The sequence below is a fragment of the Nyctibius grandis genome, chromosome 2, assembly GCF_013368605.1.
Source record: "Nyctibius grandis isolate bNycGra1 chromosome 2, bNycGra1.pri, whole genome shotgun sequence".
Taxonomy (NCBI): domain Eukaryota; kingdom Metazoa; phylum Chordata; class Aves; order Nyctibiiformes; family Nyctibiidae; genus Nyctibius; species Nyctibius grandis.
In genome coordinates, this window is record NC_090659.1 from 8808530 (window position 1) to 8831924 (window position 23395).

Genomic DNA, 23395 nt, shown 5'->3' on the forward strand with positions numbered 1-23395 from the left:
TTGCTTAGAACAGAACCAGGTATTTGTACAAAATCTTGCTCCACTCTCCCTGTTTTTGCCACACTGGACCTAGTTATTTCAGGCAAGTGACAGTTTTAATCAACAAGAAACTCAGTTTTCATTGATACAGCAGCAAGGTATGTCATTCTGTGAGCAAAGATAAATTTACTGTTATAGTAATTAATATGTACCTTGGAAAAGGAGACTTTCTATCCACCTTTAATGAGCTATTCTTAGCACTAAAAGTATTACCTAACCCGTGATAGGAAAAGAGATTTAACCTTACCCTTCAAACTTAACAGCTAGATCAAAAGTGTTGCAAGAGGGGGAATTCCCAGGCATCTCAATTATACAGCACCACATGAAATAATTATATTTGGTTACCCTTTAGAAGGATATGTTCTTGAGGGATAACTTTTATGTACTGCTCCTCCAAACATGGCTACATTCTGACTGTGCTGCTTTTGATTTTTAAATAGCTCACACAGCTAAAAGCTCTGCATATTATCTCTAACTATAAATGACAGTATTATATTTATATGTAGATACCATATTGTTGGAAGAAGCTTTTTTTTCCTTAACTATCCAGGTTTACAATGTAAGACAAAAGAAATTAAAAGCTTTGTTGAATGTTCTCTAACATAACGGAAAGTTATCAGAGAAGATTTTATACCTTTACTAATAGAGCTAATATACAATGCAAAAGAATTCTTTGAAAAGAATGAAGAGAACAAAACCAATCAAACCTCTTTCAGTTAATCTGCAAACTTGCACTCAAAGCAGTATGTAAAACAGATTAACCTGAAAAGCCCAATGTACTTGATTCAAATCTATAAAAAGGCTTGTTTTCATGTTTCTGAGTATTGAATAGGTTATAAAATGAATGTAATTTACTACAGAAATACAACAGAACCTACATCAGTTCCCTGCTATTGTGCCAGTGTTGAAAAAGGTCTTGATGTTCATGAAAAATTGGTCCCCAACATACAAACAAAATCATGTGAACAAGCAGGACAGATGCTAAAAGCTGAAATACTTTAGTTTATTTTAAAGATGACAAACTGGGGCAAGATACATGATTAATGAGTTAAGTTAAATTTGCAAAACATTTATAGATTTAAGAAAAACAGTGGACAACAGGTGATAGTTTTTCTTATTGCTCCTTTTTTTTTTTTGAGTATGAATATCCCTGCTTCATCCTATAGAAAGGAAACTAGAAAAACAAAAAAACAACATATGGCAGTTATTTTTCTGTTGTTGGCAGTGTTGGTTATTTTTTACAGTTATGAATACACATGCTTCATTTTACAGAAAAGGAATGACTCCTTGTGCAACTCCTTACAAAACCAGGGAAATATTTTGATGACACTTGTATCTCATATTCCACAGTTCTGCCTCTTTACCAACATGCAGTCACATAGAAGCCATAAAGCCTATCTCGTCCATCAGCATGGGGCTCAGTTTTCTTCTGTGTAACTCTAAATTCCTTAAGGATAGCTATGCCACGTGACTTAACTGCAAAAAAAAAAAAAAGAGGAAAAAACTCACATTAAAACACAGAAGAGCTGGACAAGTGACAGGGAGAAGATAAATATGGAAGCAAATAAAGCAAGGAAAAATACAAAAAAAAGGGTATTAATTTGGGAGATTACAAATTTAATACAGCCAATATTTATAAAAATAGAGCTAGCATGACAATTCCTAAAACATGAAAAGAATTATACTGGGGAAATAAGCTGAAAAGTTTTATTTCAAGCAATGTAATACAACTCAAATACAGAGTTCTTCAGAAGTCTTCAAGTAAATCTTAGAGCTGCAAGTAACCCAGCAATTTGGACAAAAATTGGAAAAATCATAGTGTTAATAACTTGAAGTAGTGCTAGAGTGGTTTCAACCTACCAGAGTATACACTTTTGGCAAGCACAAAGACAAGATTAAAAGCAAGTCTGTTCATTTAAAAATACAAAGAATGTGTATGGTATTCTATAGTGCTAAAAAAAGGATAAGCAATAAACAGTTGGTCTTGCTTTTTCCTCACTTCCACGATGTCTAACATACGTCCTCATGAGTCAGCCCTTTTAAATGTTAGGTATATCAGATGACTTAAGTCAGACTGATATTCACTGTGAGCATCTCTTAATGGCATGACTGGAATAACAATTTGATTGTACAGGAGGTTATGTTCCTTGAGCATTGGAGGTTTCCTGCATGACAGGGAAGTAGTCACAGTTCGCAGAAATTGGATGCATGTACAAAAAACGAACCAGTGAAGATGCAAGCATATTTTGAAATGACAATTGATTAAAAAATAAAGGAAACAGAACACAGAACTGAGAAGGATAACTAAGTTTTTGGCATTATGTAACACATCATATGATATGAATACAAAGAAAATTCTTGTGGGTACTGCTAAATAATGTGCTTTTCAGTCAGACACACATGTAATTTAAAGTAAGAGAGGCTAAAACATCCTATTTAAAATCACATAGGTAATACTTGCCCTTAAGTTCTACAGAGGAAGATTTTGTGGTCAGAGAATGATGGTCCTGATTTAGACAATGACTCAGCTCCCAGGATGGAAACCTTTGTGAGTTTTTCTTGTACATGTGTTAAAACAGATGACAAACAAGTTACTGAGGAGACAGCTGAAGGGACTACGTAAGTCAAGAAGCAACAGATAATTCATGAACTGTAAGCAATTCAGTATTTTAACTGTGTGCAGCTGAAACAAAGGAAGAATGGAGTAGAACAAATCATTCTAACAATCTGGACAACGATCTTATGAATGAAGAGATCTCTTCATTTACATAAATTAATGGCTTAACTGCAAACGGGAAAAGAGCCAGATAATGACCAACAGAAAAATGTCAGGAGAGCATCTTACTCTGGTTTGTGAGACTAAGTTTTAATGGGGGTAAGACATGAAAGACTTTTGGAAGGATTCCTTCTTTATAGTGTACCAATATGGCTGGTATTTTACTACTACTGACCTGACTGACCAGAGACAGGGAACTGTATCACTGATAAAAAAAAGTGTTAAATTTATAGGAGGTTGATATTAATGCAAAAATATATATCTATAACAATAATTTTGCCTAGAACACTGTGTTACAAGAGTCAGTGATGACACAAAGTAAATGGCAGATGGGTTCCACAATTATCCATATTTCAGACTCTTTGATGAAGAAGAGCTGGAATAAAACAAGACATAAAAATATTTGCAATTTTTCACTAGGACAGAGCCTTTTTAATACTTAAGTATTTCTACAGCATATTTATCTAAGAACAGCTGGTTAATGTAAGAGAATAGCACACAGTCAGCTGATTAGTTCATGGCCCTAACAGTCATGGACATAAGGCTTTTCATAACCTGTGTCAGAATTTTAACATAAATTTGGCAAATTCTGCAAAACCAGAACAAATGGGAAGAGATACTAGACTCAAGTTTTTTCTATTCTATATTGACAAACTACTAAATTGCAGAAAGACTGTAAAATGGGCCTTTGTACTGCAACATTATAAATGTTTGTGATGTCTTCCATTTAGAGATGCTCTACTCGAGCAGCTAAATCACAAATTTGAACCTAACGATGCAATGAACTCCAGTTTTATACAGCTCTGCTGTCTATGTATGTATTTCAGCAAAACTACTGTGAATTTGAAAAAATCAACCACTGCTCTCTAACCTGTCTCCTGGATTCTCCACTAGGTAATTACAGTTTTATATTGCTGAAACTGATTTTAGTAGAGTTAATGTTTGTATAATAGTGGAATAAAATTGCAGATGATAGCAGATATCTGCTGACAGCCCTGGAGTAAAGATATTGTGCAATATTCAAACTAGCTGTGAATCAATGAGAGGGAAGCAGGTGGTTTAAGGAAAAGGTTTAAAAATAAAACCAAACATACCCAAGACTGAGGAATTGGAGCCCCCTAACATGAACATTGTTCTTCTTGTGAAGACCTCAGGCGCTGATGACTTGTTGTAAAGCAAGTCCCCTCTCTCGTCTGCACCAGGAAGACTTAAACTGCCAACCTCAGGACCTAGAGGCACACTGGAAAGGTGGCCATAATGTCAGAAAAGTAGAGGCTTTTCTATATTAATCAGATAATTTGGACTGTTAGAATATTTACTGGACTAACAGTAAACTCTTAGCGCTATGTATATGGTGTAGTACGTGAGAATTTGAGTGTAACAAATCAGTGGAGAATGTGGGTAAACCCTTCTGTGAACTCTTCCAGTATGTTGGTGTGCACCCAACCCTCTGCAAAAACTTTTGTTGGCGGAAGCCTACAGTCATCAGAGAAGACCAGGAATGCAGGGGGTGTGCATTCCTGTGTCCTGACAAGTATTATCTCATCTACAGTAAAACAAATGAATTTTGGGCAGCCCAGGTGATCCAGGATCACTAAGGATCCGAGGAAAGCAGAGAAACAGTAGTTACATTGCTCTATGATCTGGCTGCGACTCACTCCAGGAAAACCTTGCCTGGGTAAGTGGCAGTCTCTGTGGTGGAAGATGACAGTTTGCTGAAAATCTTAGAGAAAGAGGATAAAATAGCTGGCAGTCTGAGCAAGCTGATGATAGGTGGACACTGGATGGAAGCCCAAAGTTTGCTGATACTCTGATCATGGTCCTAGTGATTCGAGATCTCTCTTTCTGCTCCTTTCTCATGACCCAGCTGAGTACAGATTTTGTTTTTATTATGGCTTATCTGTAAAGGACAAAATCGGGTAGACTGACAGGGGAATCAAGGAAGGAGAAAACCAAATCCAACCCCTTACTAGACATGCCCACTCTGCTCCTAGAAACATCCATCCTTCTCTCCTTTTTAGAAGAAATGGCTGAGCTGAGGGAATGGCATATTGAGCAGGGACTAGGTCTCTGAGGTGTAGATTCTTGCAAATCAGTCAGTTCCTGCAGTAGCAACTGCCTACTATGAGTGGATGTATAACACTGTATAAGCTTTAAGAGGAAGACCAGAATTTGAAAGATTGTATCATCTGGATGATCACAGCCAAATGAAAGTAGAGATGTATTAGAAGCAGAAAAAGTTGTCAGGCTCTCTTCAAAGTTTTGTGCACATTAGAGATGGACAAGCCTTGAATTAGGACCAGGATGCATTTAAAGAGCTGTAGTGGATGTCCTGGACACAAAAATGCATTTAGTTTTAGGGCCTATAGATATTGGCACAGTATGGAATGAGCTGGCAACCCGTATGAGGGAAGAAGTGATCTAGGGGACGTGAAATAATAGTAAACAAGAAAAACAATCAATGAAAGTGTATGACTTAGAAGCTGTAAAACTGTTATTTTCGTCAGCATTTACTCTCAAATATTCTTCCTTGGTAAAAGCGGCAAAAGGGGGATGACAAAGTAAAAAGAAGCAGAAAAATAGTCAATGTACATTTGCAGTGGTAGGAAACAGTGTAGTAAGAAAACATCAGACCTAGCCCAAACAGACACATGGAAACAATGTGAGAAAACTGGGGAAGAAATGCGGTACTGCGCCCTACCAAATCACTAACTGAAGACTGGCATAAGGAAAAAGGCAATTAATTGCTTACGCCTCGCCTTTACAGACACCAAAGTACAACCTCATCATTGGGGATGGCCTGCCGTCCTGGTGGATCTACAGGACACGTAGCAAATGAAGAGCCTGGAAGTTGCCTGAGAAGATAACATAATGCAAAAAGACTGAATACCTGGCACAGGCTGTGGCCTGAGCAATTCAGAAGGCTATTCTGATTAAGCAGGCAGAGGAAGAGAATGAAGTGCTAACAAAGAAGGTGAATATTCCAGCAGGAGAAACCAGAACGGCTTTGAGAAGCATGACTGCTCGTGCATGATGCCCTGCTGCAGGAGCGGACTGCACAAATGTGGGTAATATCTGCACTGAGCGGCTGGTTAAGCTAAAATCAGACTGGGCAGTGATAGCAACCATTTCTTGAGTAGGATTAGGTGAGTGAATCCAACATCCTGGGAGAATTTTGAGAGAGAAACAAAACTCTCAAAGAGATATCAAAGAGGAACAGTGTTTGAACCTGAGGAACACTGACTGAGAGCCATCAGCCCTTAAACTATTCTAATGGAATTGGGATCACATTAACTTGGAAAACCAAAAGTTACCCGTATAATACATGATTGCAATTAATATATTAAGGAGAAAAATTCCATATAATTGTAAAGATTGCTATTTGAATTAAAATATAAACGTTCAGCTGTTTGTCACAAAGAAGAGATGGAATCAAAGCAAAACAAAAACAGATGGAGGATTACTAAAATTATCTAATAATACAAAGCAAATTTTCTTACTACATAGTAATGAAGTTGTTTCATTACTATGTACTTCAACATAAAGTATTCAGGAAAAGAGAAATGCAGCTAATTAACCTGGATATCCTCAGAAACTCATACTGAAGGAGGTGCTTTAGCCTGGATAACTAAAATAATTACTAAGAATAGTATTTGCTTATTTTATCTTCCACATATAACGTAGTATAAGCAATCCCTTCCAAATACGTAACACTGTAAGCTGTATATCACTTAGTTTTCTTCACTGTGTATTTTTTTATGATATGTGCATATAAGAAAAGTGAAAGCCATACTACTTTTAACTCAAATGCCATGGCTGACTTTAAAAACAAGAGCAAAATATGAACTTAGGTAATAAAAGACAAAGGATTCAACCTAAAGGATTCATCTCCAAGCAACAGAAAACCTGTTTCTCTGTGTGAAGACAGATGTACTTCTTACTAATCTCTGAGTATCTACGTTCCTAGCAAAAATTTGTATGTGCGTATGTGTTTGCCTTGGATGAAGCCTTCTATATTTATAAAATATAGAATTTTGAGTGCTCTAAGAAGAAAAGATGAATCACTGAGGTATAAAAATATTTCCTATGGAAAACTGTATTGCATACAATACAATCACCTATGGCAACGGATTGCATACCTGTAAGTGCAGCTCTGTATCATTGGGATTGTGAAGACCGCACCTTCATTTATTGTACTGGGGATATTTTAAGGCATGTAGAAAATGGTGGAAATCAGGGATCCCTGAGCTGATAGGGTATCAAAATGTTACTTATGTTTATATTATGTAACCTTGCATGATTATTGAACTAGAGCTACTCAGGTACCTTTGGAGATCTACAGCTATAGCATTTGTGAGATGAGAGATGTGCATTTATGAAGATGGATTATTGAACGTGATAGATGTTCTTCATAGTCTCTTTAGGCAGATTCCAGAAAAACAACAACTCAAGACATGCATTACACATGTAACTATATTAGTTTTCAATGTTTTGACAATTGCTTAGATCAGAATTTGACCAAGACATAGCTATGAAATTGCTCCACTCATTGTGCCATTACCTACGTAGGATTCAGTTATGTTCATGCACATCCAGAAATCACTGTGAACTATCTCACAATGTATAACAGGCGCACATGCAATGTAAACATACAAATTACATCATTACCTTAAAAGTAAGACTATGGTCTCTGACATCTACAGAAACTTGAACTTAGCTTTACACTCTACAGTCATAATTTTAGTTGTTGTATTAGCTTGAGTGATTGTACAATGGTTATACATCACTATACCCTCAGACCCTTAAGTGTTGCCATCACTCAAGACCATACAGGAAAAAATGAACGTTTTCAAGAGCCATCACTCAATCCTGTTAAGAAGCCTTGAGTCATAGAACAGTTTGCAATATCTCTGCTGGACTCATGTAATGATTAGCCTGTGTTTGGGAGACCATCTATCAAAAAGGGGAATTTTAGCCTGGTACACGTGATTTTTTGCCATTGCCATTACTTGCCTAGTGCCTGAGTGGCTGTTGCCAAACCCACGTGAGCTTGCGTCTGTGAGTGCTGCTGGGGGAAAGGATTTGACAGCCCCGGGCATTCCCTGCATGACCAACAGCACCCTTAACGTCAACTGCATCTGGGAGAGGCTTTGTGCAGTTGTCAGACTTCAGCTGGGAACCTCAAAATTGAGGAGGGAGACACCCACCCCTCCCATGAACATCAGGCTGTGTGTGGCAAAGCCCTCAGGAGGCCAATGCCTTGTCATAGCACATATAGCCCCATCTGCCTGAGGAAGATGTAAAACTGTCAACCTTAGGACCTAGAGGCACACTGGGAAGAGAAGCATAATATTAACAGAAAAGGCATAGGTGCTAGAATGTTTTCTGTATAACAATTTAAACCGAACTATTAACGAGGATTTTTTTCCATATTAATCAGATAATTTGGACAATTATACTGTTAAAAAATTTACTGGACTAACAATAAATTCTTAGTTCCATATGGGGTGTTCTCTTCTGCCTATAGCAACATTTTTGAGTGTAGCACTAAGGAACTTGTCCCTGCCCAACTTTCTGTTCATTCAAAAAACTAGTGGTCACACCTGAGAATCGATTTGGTCAACTGCCACTAAAAACTAAACCACAACTAATACTGCCAAGATCTAAAAGACTGTCTGCAGAAAGTATTTTGGACTTCGGAAAGTTCTGCACTTCACACAAAATTTGCACTGGATTAATCTGCTTTTACTGTGGTGAACTCAGTACACACTTAAATGCATGAATGCAACTTAGGTACTATTCTGCTTTTTGAAAACTAAAATAGCTCTACACATACTAATGAATTTATATTGACAGAGCTGTCAGAGCATTAGCGATAGGCATCTCCTCCTTTCTTCTCACCTCACTTGACCTCCCCCAGGATTAGATGTGTTACTCTCTGAATATCTAGCAACCTCACTTTCTTTTCTGAGCAAAAGGCCAGACAGCCTAGATGCCCATAGTGTTTCAGGGAGGAACAGGAGACTATGCAACCAGCCTTCAAGAGACCTCCTAGATGAGATTATTTCTCAGGGATTTTAGGAAATGCCTGGCAATGAACAACAGGGAAGCAAAACTGCCGCTGAAGTTGTGGTGTTTCATTCTTAATGCTAAGTGTATTGCATATAAACCACACAATATCTGGCTAGCATTAATAAGCTGCTTGTTTAATAGCAAAATATTGTTACAGAGGCCCGCTGCAATAATAGCAGGAATGTTTCTCTGGGACAACTACCCTGGAGAGCTCAAGCTACTTATTTCCTAAGTGTTCGAGATAAACACACATTGTTAAGACAGAGGTGGCAGTTACAAGTATTGTGGGTATGGCGTTAAGGAGAGTCCCGAATGTTTTATGTTCTTCCCTCAACACATAAACACAATACACAAATACCAGGAACCAGCACTATTGGCAGTTGTAGGAGGTGGTTACTATTGGTAGTAATTACATTGAGAAATACCTACAGAAGGCATAAATACAACAAAGTATACACAACACCCAAAAATATTATGATATTCCTAAAGTTCTCTTGTATTTTGTATCTGTGAAGTGCTTCACAAATTCTTACTTGAAACTAAAGATTTTCTGTTAAATTAAATCCTTTTTTTAGTGTGACTCATAAGCACATTCACAACAAAAATTGTTCTACATCTGCTGCTATTTTTAATTGGTATCACACTTTGAAGTGTCTTGATTACTGTGTAAACAACTATGAAAGATATTTACATTTTTTGATATTCTGTTATACAAAATAAGGACACCAAATCATAATAATAACTGCAATATTGTGAAAGCAAGAAGCAGCCATTATTTAGGACTTTCAGGTTTTTGAAATATGTTTTCATTTTGCTCTGCATGGTAAGTGCAAATGGCACTCCCACCAACTGCGCTTACTGGAATCTGACAACCCTGAAACTGGTTTTTTAGTATTTCAGATTGTACATTAGTTTTGATCTTTACAGACGTGTTGTTATTTAAAGCTCCTGATACCACAACAGGGCAGAGGTAAGACAGTCCCAATGAATATCCTACATTTCTTAAAAAACACAAACCCAAAAATGAAACCCCCAAACCTAATGTCCTGGTTTCACTGGGATTTGGTTTCAGTTGTGGCCAGCCGTGGTGACCAAGGCCCTCAGCAGTTAAATCCAGGGCAGCTGAGCCTGGCTGACCCACAGGTGTGTTCTATATCATTGACATCAAGTTCACTATAAAAGAGAGGGTTTGCTGGGAAGAGGTGGGGCTTTTTCTGCTCTTTTTGTCTCTCCTCCCCTTTAATTACTGTGACTCCTAGAGCAACTTGACAGTGATCTGTGGGTAAGTATACTTTTGTCTGTTTTGTGTTATCATTTATATTGATTTCTTCATTTCATTAAATTTTGTTAACTTTATCCTACAAGTCTCCCTCTCTTCTTCCCAATTCCCTTCCTCATTTGGGGAAGGGACATCGGGTGAGAGAAAAACGGCTATTGTTTAGCCCTGGGTGCAGGCTAAATGAAGACACCTAATAACTAATTAATGGATAAACTAATGAATTTTGGAATATTTGCTGCAATTTTCAATGATATATGCTTTATTCTTCATATGTAATCAAATAGTTGAATCCTTGCTAGAAGTGCAGTTTTAATTATGGAACTGTGACATGCTGTTGAGGTCTAGCTTTGGCAGAAGCTGTGCAAGACTGACCATTTCTTTTCTCCTATGTGTCTCACCTTGAAAAATCCAAAGACAGGGCTAAGTAGGTTGTTTAATTTCCGTTCCCAATGTTTCACCTGTCTGAGAAGACTACCAAGGTAAATAATAGGTTTTTTTTAAGGGGGGCATTTGTACTGGATCTGGATGACAACTGTGCAATTAGTTTCTGATGGATTCTTGAACAAATAATGGGGGTAAGCATGGCTGGCCAATGTGGCAAAATGAGCTAGTTTTCTTCCAAATTTTGAACTTCATTTTATGTTATGTACTGAATGTGCAGAAACCAGTCCAAAGCTGGGAAGCTGCAAGGTGTACTGTAACATGCTCAGATGTCTAACACCTCCATAAAGGACACGGGGAATCCTTCAAGAATCCACTCTTCTGGAATAATGAAATATGAATTTTTTTGAACACTTGCCTCTGTGCACAGGAACACCTTTTCTTGATAGTGTCTCTTGTGGGATCCAGTATAGGCACAGAGGAGAGCTCATGTGTTCCTGTGTTTCTCAGTCCTTGGCCATGGACTACTTCTCATCTTTAAGATGTCAAAAGGTACAATGGCAATAAGAAATGCATGCATTTCCTCACATGCAAGCAAGCAAAGTGGGCCAACCTCACCTAGATGTAAAAAGGCTTTCAGGGAAATGAATTGGGAGGAGTTCTGCCCAGACTGAAATGATGACAAATCTTGGATATAGCTGTTAAGTATTGAATTTAAACATACAAAGGACATGCCATGTGACTTGTCACTTTGAGGGATCAGTAATTCTTAAATGTTCTCAACAGCAGAGTTAAAAAATGTCTTGCTGTCTTTGGTACCTGCCATCTCTTCTCAGACAGATTAAACTAGGAGTCTATAGACTGTCCACAGCTAAAATGGAGCACAGGTGAAGGAATGGGCTAATGAGTACTTTGTGGTATTTGGGACTACACCGGAGCATCCAGGTATGGATGTTCGCAATGCCCCATCTATGTCTATATTAGAATAAAAACTGGGCACACATCATCCTTGGCCATTGACCTCTTTCTCTCCCTGCAGGCTAGAAGGCAACCCCAGCAAACTCTCACCATATTCCTGCTCTGGGCAATCTGAGAACCAGCATGGCAGGAACCATGCTGTAACTCATGTATGAGTTATCTATCTCATAGCTGTGGGGTTGGGCAGTCTAGAAATTAGCAGTAGTGCATGACAGCTATAGTGCAGAATCCTGTACCCCAAAGATGACTCTGACAGGTCTGGAAGTGTCTTACAGAGCCAGGCCAGGACCAGGGACCAGGTCTGTGCTGAGCCACTTGGTTTAGAAGCACCTGGAGCTCAGGAACTGGCTTCGTGAGAGCCAGTCAAGGCCAGAGACCCCACAGATCCATTCTGGCTGGGATACGAACAGACACTATTGATGAGTGCCTTCAGGAAAAAAAGATTTTTTTCCAAACCCAGTTCCTACAGTTTAGCACCTCTGCCATCTTTTGCAAAATAAGTGCAAAATATTAGTGAATCAAAATGGAGGCACTACATGACAAAGAGTAGCCATTATTCTCTCTCTTCAATGCTTTCTAGATCTTGAATGTTCTTTAATCCAAAACTTTTTTTTATCTGAACTTTGCATATTTAAAAAAATCTAAACTGATGTTATAATAATTGTAACTATACAGATACTGTTCAGCATTGCTATGCCACATTTTGAAGTATATTTAACTTAAGCATAAGCATCCTTTGAAAGACTAGAGTGGCCTGATATACTCCAGCCTCACTGGTAACTGGGTGCCAGACACATGCCTTAGACACCACTCCTATATGATCCACTGCCGTTCCCCAAAAAGACCAGTTATTACAAACAGTTCTCCTCTTCCTATTTCTACTGGCAGCAGCAGCTGCCAGCTTTGTATCAATCTCTGCCAAATGCACAAAGATGCATTCAGCTGTTGGGATAATATTTATTGTTTGAACTGCCATTTTTGCCTCCAGGTAGAGGACTAAATGGCAGTGTCCTGACAGCCAGCCTTGGCTTTTGAGTCCCAGCCAGATCACAGTATAATGGATGATCACAATAATATATGCCTCAGTCTCTTTGACTTACTTGTGACAAAGCAGGCAGATAAAATCATACCCAAGTTGTAAAAGGGAACATGAGTAGATACAAATGATATGGTTATCAATTTCCCAGTTCACAGAGTGTTAAATATAGCATTTGGGCTTTGTCTATTATAGGGACAGGGGCTATTTGCAGAATTTAACTTCCTGAAGTTCAAGGTTGCTTGGATGTGAGGCTGGATGCTGTGTCATTTCTACTTAAAATCTTCCAAATGAAGGTTAAAAGGGGTCCCTGTCTTCAGGAAGCCAAAAGTCAAAGTTATATTCCTAATGTTTCACAAATTGCTAATGCTGATTTATAAATCTCTCTCTTGTGTTAATGGCAAACAGCTAATAATGGTGCTGTGAACTTGCTTGAGCTTCCCGACAGTGAAGAAAACCAAAGAGACTGTGGTAAGAGTGAAGCTCTTTTTTCCTATGCTCGTGAATTCAAAGGCTGCAGGAATTGTCCTCCTACCTCCACTTCAACAGCAGGTGACCTCTCCAGTACCAAACATCTGGAAGTCCCAAAGCAGCAGCACAGGCATTACGTAAATATTGTAAAAAACACAATTTCCTGGCTCTTGATAATCAGCTGTAATTTCTATCCTTTTAGTTTACCACACTAGTTAACTGTGAGAATGAGAGTGACACATTTGCAAAAGAACACAATGCACATAGTATGATGCAAGAAGCAAGAATAAGAAGATAAGCGTTGTTAAACTTTGGTTTAGCACAGGCACTGGAATCACTGCCATGCAGAGAGTTTTGAGAAGCACAGGTAATTTTAAAAACAGTTTTTTAGTCTCCAGTGAGACCGAAGAAATGGTGGACACTGGGGAAAAAAAGAAATCTTGAACTACCAGAGCTGGATATGATAGGTAGTTCTGCTACAGCATAGATGCTACTTCTTTCAATAACCAAACAAAAACCACTTGGGCCTTCTGCTGGGGCAATTGCTATAGCAAACAGTACAAGTATTGCCCTACTCATTCTTAGGACAGGGAATACTTGTTGCACTCCCTAAGGAAAAACGGACAAAAGTACTTGGATTTTTGCCTCTCTAGTTAGAAACAGCTGCAAGGAAGGAAATATAGTGTAGTTAAACATACACTGTTGATGAAATAAATCATTATGGAAACTTTCACTGTAGTCAATTTTGGGTAAAGTAATAAATGAATTGCTAGTGTTCATGACATGCTCTGCTGTTAGTTATCTAGCAGACAGGAAGGGAAAGCAGCACTAAAATTCAGAGGAAGCCAAGACAGGGGAGATGAGTTACAAACTGGGGATACCTCATTTCCACAACCATCTCCTAAATTGTTATCTAGGAGCTGAAAAAATTACAAACTGTGGCTGAAAAGCATTCAAAAGAGGCCTCTAAATAAACATTCTCACTACATGTCTAAACAAAGCAAAATTGCTGGACCTTAAATAAAAGTGCTAAATACTGGCCTAGAGGCATGCTCAGGCTAGTGATTAGTTGCCTTGGATATTTGGTGGCCAATCCAAAAATGAGATATGCTGATATTAAGTCAAAAACTTCCACAGCAATCTACCTGTGCTATTCAGCATTTAGAACTGCATGAGGATCAGCTGAATTAATCTTACTTTGCTTAGGATTCTTTATCTGTCCAGTAAAGCGACATTTTGCTGTACAGACACGGTGTTTATGAGAACTCACGGAAGTCCCCGGAGTCTTGTTTTGCTGAGCTTGTCTGTGAGCACGCCAGCACCCTATCAAACAGGCGAGAAATTTATTGCAGTACTCATGATGACACCAAATCTGGTTGGGGGTGGGGGTGTTGGTATAGGGGATTTTTTTGTGTGTGGGAATGCTGAGTTCACCTGGCAGCAGACACACTGAAAAAGACATTAAACAGGCACAAAGAAAACAAACTGGGGACCGCCGAGCGACGGCAGACACCCCCCACCCCGCCCTGCCCCACCGGGGAGGGGGGCTCTGACAGCTACTTTTTTACCTCACTGACAGAGCACAGCTCGCCCCCTCACCTCACCGCCCAGCCCCTCACCAGCGGTGGCCGCTCGGGGCTCCGCAGCGGGGGCGGCAGCACTCCCTCGCCTCAGGGCTGGCTCCGCCGGCGCCGCGGCCCAGGCCGGGCCCGCGCCCACCCCGCAGGCCGCCTCCGCCCGCCCCGACACTCCGCACCGCTCCGGGGAAAACGGCCCTTTTGACACTCCCTCCCCCGCTTCCCGCTATCGCCCCCCTGCGGGCAGAGCGCCGGGGCTGCGAAACCAAACCCCGCGCTCGTCCGCGCCAAGGGGAGGCAGGGACAGAGTCCCCCCCCGACACCCTCCCGAATCCCCGAGGCACTCAGAGCCCCGCCGCACCGGGGAGGGGAACCGCACCGCGGCGCGGCCCACGCAGAGAGCACGGCAGGCGGGGAGGGGCGGCGGAGGCGGCCGCCTCCCGGCCCCGGCGGGCTGCCCCGGCCGGTGGGCGGCGCCGGCCGGTGAGAGGCAGGGGGCGCCTCGCCCGCCCGCCCCGGCCCCCTCCCCGGGTGTATATAGCGGCGGCGCGGCGCGGATCCTGCGGCGGGCAAGATGGCGGCCGCCGGCAGCACGCAACCCCCGCAGCCGCCGAAGCTGCGTCAGCTGCTGGAGCGGGACCCCTACCTGGCCCCCTTCAAGACGGACTTCCAGCGCAGGTACTGCCCCGGCCCGCCCGCCTGCCCACGGCCTAGGCCTCCGCCGCGGGGAGAGGAGCGCCGTCCCTGCAGGGCGAGGGGCTGCCGGCGAGCAGGCGGCGACCGCCCGCCTCTGGGGGCGCCGGAGCGGGCGAGGGGAGCGGCAGGACGGGCGGTGTCCCCTCCCTCTTCTCCCCTCCCCGTCGCGGCGGGGGCTGTCCCTCAGCCAGTACCGGGGAGGCTCCGCTTCCCGCCCCGGCGGCAGGTGGGGGGGACGGGGACGGACGGACCCGGAGCTGGGGGTTCCGCGCCGGCCCTTCGGACGGAGGCGCCTCCGCCTCTCGGCGGGGCTTCCTGAGCCGAGCCGGGCGGGCCGCTGCAGGGAGGCCTCCACGGCGGGCCTCTGCGCCCCTGTCGCCAGCGTTGTTGCCGGCGGCGCTGTCCCGTCCCGTCCCCCGCGGCCTCTCCGGCGCTTCAGGCGTCTTCGTGGCCCCCCTTGGGCCCGCCTAGAAGCGGCACCGCTACGTTACGGCGCGGGGCGGGGACGCCGGCTCGCAGGCGAGGCTGGCCCGGGGGGCGCAGGCAGGTGCGCCGCGGGGTGAGCGCCGTGGGCAGCGTGTGAGGGCGGTCAGCCCCGCCGCTGTCGCTAATAAAAGTGTTTTTCAGTCCAGCTGTGGTAACCTGTGAATAAACTGCTCCTGAACCTCCTCTTTCTGGAGAATTTTCCTTTAGGTGCGTTTTTGGAGATACCCCTGAATCCCCAGCTCAGCTGCTCGTCAGACTGACAGCCGATAAGGAGCAGAGCCAGCCTTAGGTTGGTTTCAGGTGGCCGGTCTGAGCATCCCTGTTTTTTTGCCTCTTGCCAGGAACTGCGTCCACCAACCCTCTGGCTTGGGCGACCTGCATCCTGCAGAGCCAAACTGCCGGCCTTGAAAGGCTGCTAAAACCTCACCGGCTGTTTGAAAACAGGAACTGGGAGCTTTCATGGTGCAACTTTATATGTTGCATTTCACTAGCAGTTCTCTGGTAATCAAAACTGTAGTACTGACCAATGCCCTGTATCCCAGAAGTCTGGAAAAATCTGTGTATGTGGGAGGGAAGTAAGAGGGAGTTTGATTTTTATTTTTTTTTTTTAAGTATTTAGCTTTTTTTCCCTTTACTATGTTACACATCGTACTTTGGGCTTAGCATTACCAGGTGTCCTGTTGGGTTCTGGCAGAGAATAGTGGTAAGGCTGGATCTTGTAAAATGGGAGTAAAGAATGAGTAAACTACTAGGCTGATTTACAGAGCATTTTATCAAACTGTAATCTCTTAATGATAGAATAACTGAATGTTTTAAACAATGATCCCTGGCAAGCTTGTGGTAATGTGCTGTAAAACACCTGATTTGTTCAGTGGGGTGCCAGGGTGTAGTAAGTAATAAGTAGGTGGATCTAGCTCTTAATAAAACCATTCATTAAAACATTTGGGTGTCCCAAATGTGCCTGCCATCTAAATGGGCACATTGTAGATGACGGTGTTTGTATTTCTGAGGATAGTATGACTGTGCTGAACACAGTGAGTTTGCAAAACTTGTGTGTACTTCTTGAGTTCATCCGTCTTGAGCGCAGAACTTCAGATGATCTTGTTTGTATCTTGTCCCTTCCTGGCTTCTGAACTTCAAACTGGTCACTTGCCATCTAATTATTGTGGACACATGTATACTGTTAATTAGTTTAAAAGAATAAAGCAAAACTTTTGTGACAACCTGTGATAAACTGAATGTCTTATTCCAAGCACAAACATCAAGCCTGTCCTGTCTGTCATCCTGTGGATTGTAGAGAGTGCCAAGGAGGAAGAGTGTAAGCATGGGGAAATGTCTGTTGGTGTATCCATGCAGTGCTCATCCCAGCTTCCAGCAGTTGTGATTCAGTCTGTATTTAATAGCTCCAGGTGTGTTTTTTAGCTAGAGCTCTTGCCTCAAGAGTGCCCAGGAGAAAGGAGTTTTGCAGCCTAATTGCTGCTTGTGTGAAGAACCAGTTCTCTGGGGTGTTTTGAGCCTCCAGTATGTGGGTTTTGCTTACTTTTCTCCAATTCTTATACTGGAGGAGATGGTGAACAGCCCTGCACAACTGTTCATGAAATCCTGAGCAATGCAGAACAATATGGTCTTTGTTCCAGGCTGAAGGGTCCTGATGCGTTTACTGGTCGTTCTATGAAGGTGGTCCACATGCCTGATCCTTTGCTGTATGTTGTGTGTCTTTCCTGGCCCCTATTGAGATAGGAGTTAGAACTGAAAACAGTCTTTGAAATTAATACTGTGTGGATTAATACAGCTGCATAATGATATGGCATTTGCTAAACCTTCAAGTAAAAGTGTAAAGCAAAATAAACCTGGCAAGCTATTAGAAGCAGAAATGTATTTAAATGTATTTTCCTTTGAAGATCCAAGCATACATACAAAGTAAAGTTGCACATACTAATCTTAAATCCTACTAGCAGTAAATTATTTTGCCTCTAGAAAGGTAGCAATTGTTTTAGATAGTGACTTAAATGTTGATCATGCGTTTGTGGAGCATCTCATTAAGTGACCCAATGGATCAAATGTATCCTACATACAGTGTAGGAAAGGCTGTGATGAAGCAACCAGGAGTAAGTGCTGTTGAGCAAATTATGTATTGGGAGTTGATGAACTGTCAACTGCTTGCCATGGCCTCACCTTAGGTAGGGCAGGAGGACTAATTCTTAATATATATTTTGTTTTAGCAATTCATTTATTCTTGTAGAGTAGGAAAATGGATAGAAATGATACCACTCAACTGTTGAACAAGTAACAATCTGTTCATTATTCCTTCTGGTACTACTGGCTGGCTTTCTGTCTCTGCCTTTGCTCCCAATACCGCCAGCCAGTGGCATTTTTTGCCACTTGAATAGTTTAAACATCAAAGATACGGGTAGTCTCTCAGTTGAGAAAGCTGAGTTATTCCTGACGAAGGGGACAGGAGGCAAGTGGTGTGCCTGGCACCCTGTGGCACAAAAAGTGATTTACTTGCTTGGATTAGGAAGCTTTGGGAAAGAACAGAAGTGAAACAGACTTGATCAAATACAATGTGTATGGGTACTTTTACTGTAGTAGTCTAAATTTCTTCTTAAGGTTGGCAATGATGTTGACTTAATATTAAAAAAAAAATTAAGGACTGATGGGAATTTTGTAGCTTATAGCTATCATACTGTGTATTGCCTAGAGAAATAAAAATTGGAGGTTTTGACAGAGGATTAAGGATGTGTGAGAAACAAAGCTTTTTAAACATCTGTCTGAGGAGATCTTTATACTGTGGCTTGTGCAAAACCATATAAAATAGTCCTCCCTTTGTCTTGCTTAGTAACAGTGTGTTCTTTTACAGAAGGGAATGGAAATGGAAGATTTAGGGTCTATTCTTGGCAGTGATATCAACAAGTTGTTGACTCACCCTTTGGGCTTGAGTCTGTCTGCTGTTTTATCCATAGCACCAGATTGGCATAGCAAAATTATTGCTAGTGGAAAATTTTATAACTGTTTATGCATGACTGTTGCAGGGTGCACAGTTAACTTGATTATGATGGTTTGTTCTCACACTCAAAGCAGGGCTGTTTCTGCTGTTGGATTGGGTTGCACAGGATCTTGTTGGGTCGTGCTGAGTCTCTGAAGGTGTTCTTCCACAGACTCTTTGGGCAGCCCTTCCCAGTGTTTGGCTAACCTCATTGTAAAAATATATTTGTTAATACTGTAAGTTCCCTCGCTGCAACTTTGTCCAGTGCCTCTGGTCTTTTTTTCCTGGGTACCTTGGAGGAGGGCCTGGCTCATTCTTTGCTCTAGGCACTCCCCTCCACCTGTCCCTTTAGATAGCTTAAGACTGCAAGCGGACATTTGCAACCCATGCCTCCCCGAGTTAGCTTTTTCTTCTCTAGTCTCAAGAAACCCAGCTCTCTTCAGGCTCTACCTGTTTGCCATAGTTAGTAGAAGACAGCCAGGAGCAAGAAGCTAGCTTTCTACAGATGCCTTAGCGTGTCCTTGCTCACCCGTGCCTTGAGCAGGCGCAGGTTTTTCTTGCTGGCCTTCACATCCACCTCTCCTACCCTCTGCTGGGCCCCTTCACCCCCAAGAGGGTGCAGCATGCCTAATACCGAGATCTTTGCGCATTCTTTTTTTTTTTTTTTTTTTTTTTTTTTTGGGAGGGGGATGTTGAAGGATAGACAAGCTTTAGTTACATCAGCCTGGATTCTACAGTGTAATATAATTATACTGATTCACTTTGAGAATTGCTGGATTCATGATGAAATCAATAATGATGTTGCCTCAAGTTCTGTAAATTTTCCTTTTGGTTTCAAGGACTGTCTCCTTTAACCTCATGTAAAGTATAACTTCCTGATGTAGGCAGCTGACTCCTTTTTTTTTTCAATAAAGCCTTGAGAAACACTGAATGGGTGCTTTGATGGGAACAAAATGCTTATTTAGATAAGTGATGCCTAAAATGGGATGCTAGGACCTAGTTAAGTCCTGAGCATGGAGTATGGACTACCATAAGTTAAATGAGTGACTAGCAGGAAGAAACGGACTTCTGGTCACATTCCCTCTGCAGTTCTTTGTCATGTATGGGCATATTGTTGCAAATGGTGTTTGTGAGGAAAAAATAAAATCTAATTTTTCCTTTCTCTGAATGCCTGAATTTGACCATGAGCTGGGGAGGGAAGTGTTTTCTTTGGGAAGAGGGGGCAATCCTTCACTGTATTTAGTGAACCTTTCAGCCTTGACCCAAACATACACTGTTCAGAGCTTGAAACAAGAGTCTAAAACAAACAAACAAACAAAAAACCCCCAAAGTGATAATGTTTGCATAGGATATCACTGTGCTACATTGTTTGACCATCTGTGATATGTTTTCCCACAAGTATTTTGTTAACTCAAGAGTGTTATTTAGGCTAAAGACTTTGTGTAATTTAGTATGTATTTTTAGTTTTTTACCTCTTAGAACATAATTGGTTCAATTAAAACCATTAATGCCTGTGGTGTAATTGCATTTTACGGAGTTACAAACTGGTGTTACAAAGTGCTGCCCATTAGAATTCTCTGCCATAGGAACGTGCATAGCTTAGTATATTTTACCAGCCCCTGCAACTGTCTCTGTAATCTACTGACTATGTAGTCCTCAGTGGAAGCTTTTTTTTTTAATAGTTCAATTTATAGAGTAAATAAGTAAAAATGTATAGCTGCACAGCTTCAGTCTTTATCTTGATAAGCATCAAACATGACACTGATTTATTCAGCTAGACGAAATATTGGCCATAGTACTTAGTCATAGGTATGGTTTGAGAGAGAGGGGGAAGGTCCCATTTCTTCTGAGGTGTTGGTGAGTTTTTGGTTGAGAAGACTGACATACCTACTTGGTGGCTTTGGTAGCTGGATCAATTAACAAGATGTCTGTCAGCTGGTTCACAGGTTTCTAGTAGTGTTCTTAAACCTCTGCACACTTATAAAAGGGAAATAGTTGCCATTCTCCTGTTGATATCTACGTAATATTAGATTACTGCTGCCTTATGATGGTTCTGACATTTTTTTTCTATTTTAAGAGGTGCACAGTGGTGAGTACTTGACTGAGGTATTCAAAATGAAAATAATGACTTAGGGCAATGTGTCAAGTGGAACAAGATCAGGTTGTTGTACTTAAAACGTTTAAAACATGAGTTTTCCTCTGCAAAAAAAAATATTCTGCAAAAAGAAGTCTTTAGCTGTAATATGTCTGCCTCTTCCCCAAGTATCTGACAGTTTATTTGACATTCTTATAGCACCTTATGTTAACAAGTTGAAGGCCAGTTATAGTGATTATTCCTGGCCATGCTGCAAAGAATAGACCTTAAAGCTTCTTTGAACAACAAAGTCTGCTTTACCTCATGTTGCTATCAGAAACACCTTACCAATGAATGTTATCTGGACATTATTTGCATTTAAAATCTAATGTAGGCCCTTGATCTAATATCTCAGAATAGATGTCTAAAGACCTGGCTAATGACCCAGGTCAACTAGTTCACTGTGTGAACATCTTGAAACTGTTCCATTAATCTGGATATTTCTAATGCTAAATTTATTTTAACCTGCTTTCTTGGTATGCATAAAAAAAAGCCTTACTGATAGTTTCTTTAAACATGCAGCTTCAGTTCTATTGACTGATGTTACATGAAAGTAGCGGTAGGTCTAATGCTTTCTATTTGACACCCTTCTCCTTTCTTTGGTGTTGTTCTCTGGACAGGTTAGATAGATGGGCTGAGACCAACGGCATGAGGTTCAACAAGAACAAGTGCCGGGTCTTACACTTTGGCCACAACAACCCCATGCAGCGCTACAGGCTGGGGGAAGAGTGGTTAGAGAGTGGCCCGGCGGAAAGAGACCTGGGGGTGCTGATCGACAGCCGGCTAAACATGAGCCAGCAGTGTGCCCAGGTGGCCAAGAAGGCCAATGGCATCCTGGCCTCTATTAGGAATAGTGTAGCCAGCCGGTCTAGGGAAGTGATCGTCCCTCTGTACTCGGCACTGGTGAGGCCGCACCTTGAATACTGTGTCCAGTTCTGGGCCCCGCACTTCAAGAAAGATGTTGAGGTGTTGGAGCGAGTCCAGAGGAGTGCGACCAAGCTGGTGAAGGGTCTGGAGGGTCTGACCTACGAGGAACGGCTGAGGGAGCTGGGGTTGTTTAGCCTGGAGAAGAGGAGGCTCCGAGGTGACCTTATTGCAGTCTACAACTACCTGAAGGGAGGTTGTAGTGAAGTGGGAGTTGGCCTCTTCTCCCGGGCAACTAGCGACAGGACAAGAGGACACAGCCTGAAGCTTTGCCAGGGGAGGTTTAGGTTGGACATTAGGAAGAATTTCTTTTCAGAAAGGGTCATTAGCCATTGGAAGGGGCTGCCCAGGGAGGTGGTGGAGTCACCATCTCTGGATGTGTTTAAGAACAGACTGGACATGGCACTTAGTGCCATGGTCTAGTTGCCATGGTGGTGTCAGGGCAACGGTTGGACTCGATGATCCCTGAGGTCTCTTCCAACCTGGTTGATTCTGTGATTTTGTGTGATCCTGTTACTCAGGCACAGTATATTTATAGCTCCTGTATGTCCTTGCTGTGCTGTGTTGCTGGACTTTGTGGTAGTGTGTCTGCCATTATGCTTGGTGTTAGAGGGAGTGTGACTTCACAGTGGGCCATCAAGTTCCAGTAAGGGTGTACTACTCTTCCCAAAATAGGAGTACCACTGCTAGAAGTTTATGCTGTGTTTAAAAAATGTCACCTAGATCTGCAAAAGGAATTGTGTGATGCTCAGTCATATAAAATTAACTTCTAAACGTATAGTTCATGGAATAGAAAATGTGGATTTTGGCCCTTGTTACGTGAACTAGCCTTGCATTTAGTGAGTCATTTGTCTCCAGTCCTTAAAAAGGAGGTTGGGGTCTAGGTTCTCCCACTTCCAAGTGATGCTGGTAAAGGATTGTCCTTTGTGGTAGGAGTAGAAAAGTGCAGAAACCCTGCTAAAGTATTACTTTGAGTGTGGACTTCAAGTATATCAGTATTTCTTCTTTAATTCCTCTCACTCAAAACCAAAACAAAACCCCACATTTTTGGTCGAGAAATTGCTTAGAGGAATGTGAATAAGGTGACATATACACACAGACTTCATTGATCTTGAAGGGTGGTTGAATACCACTGCAAAGATGTGCAACTGAAGAAACTTATTTTTCTATTTCTGGGCAGTGTTTAGGATCTGGTCTTTGTTTGCACTCAGCTTTGAGAGAGGGAGCTGATAGAGGAGGCTCTTTAGGAGACATTGTATTGGGACAGGTAGAAAATAAACTTTTGGTGCTGATCACAAATGGATGTAGGTAGCTTAATACAGTTAGTGTCAGGATTTTTTTTTTTTTGACAAAACAATGCATTAGATGGTTGTTAAACTCTGTGCAAACTATGTGTGTGGGGCTACACTAATGTTTTGAGGATGCTCTTTTTCCTAGCCGTGTCACTGACAGGCAGGCTACGTGCATGTGCAGGATATGTGCCTCCAGGCATTCCCCATGGTCACACGTGAATGTGGTGTCATTATCAGATGTAAGTTTTTGGGTGTATAAGCATTTGAT

The 23395-nt window shown here is 41.9% G+C and overlaps 1 protein-coding gene and 1 long non-coding RNA gene across 2 annotated transcripts in view; one reads left to right on the forward strand and one right to left on the reverse strand.

Annotated features, from left to right (window-relative positions):
- Positions 1-1021: 1021 nt before the first annotated feature.
- Positions 1022-15698, reverse strand: LOC137673250 (uncharacterized). The gene is made up of 3 exons (XR_011049706.1): positions 15256-15698; positions 14230-14355; positions 1022-1515 (listed from the first exon to the last, which is right to left on the reverse strand). It is a non-coding gene; the product is annotated as an uncharacterized lncRNA (long non-coding RNA).
- GBE1 (1,4-alpha-glucan branching enzyme 1) overlaps positions 15109-23395 on the forward strand; it is a 163611-nt gene continuing 155324 nt past the window's right edge. The window contains exon 1 of the mRNA XM_068417950.1: positions 15109-15287. Within this exon, the coding sequence (XP_068274051.1) occupies positions 15184-15287 (104 nt within the window). The 5' untranslated portion in view covers positions 15109-15183. The remainder of the gene's footprint in view (positions 15288-23395) is intronic.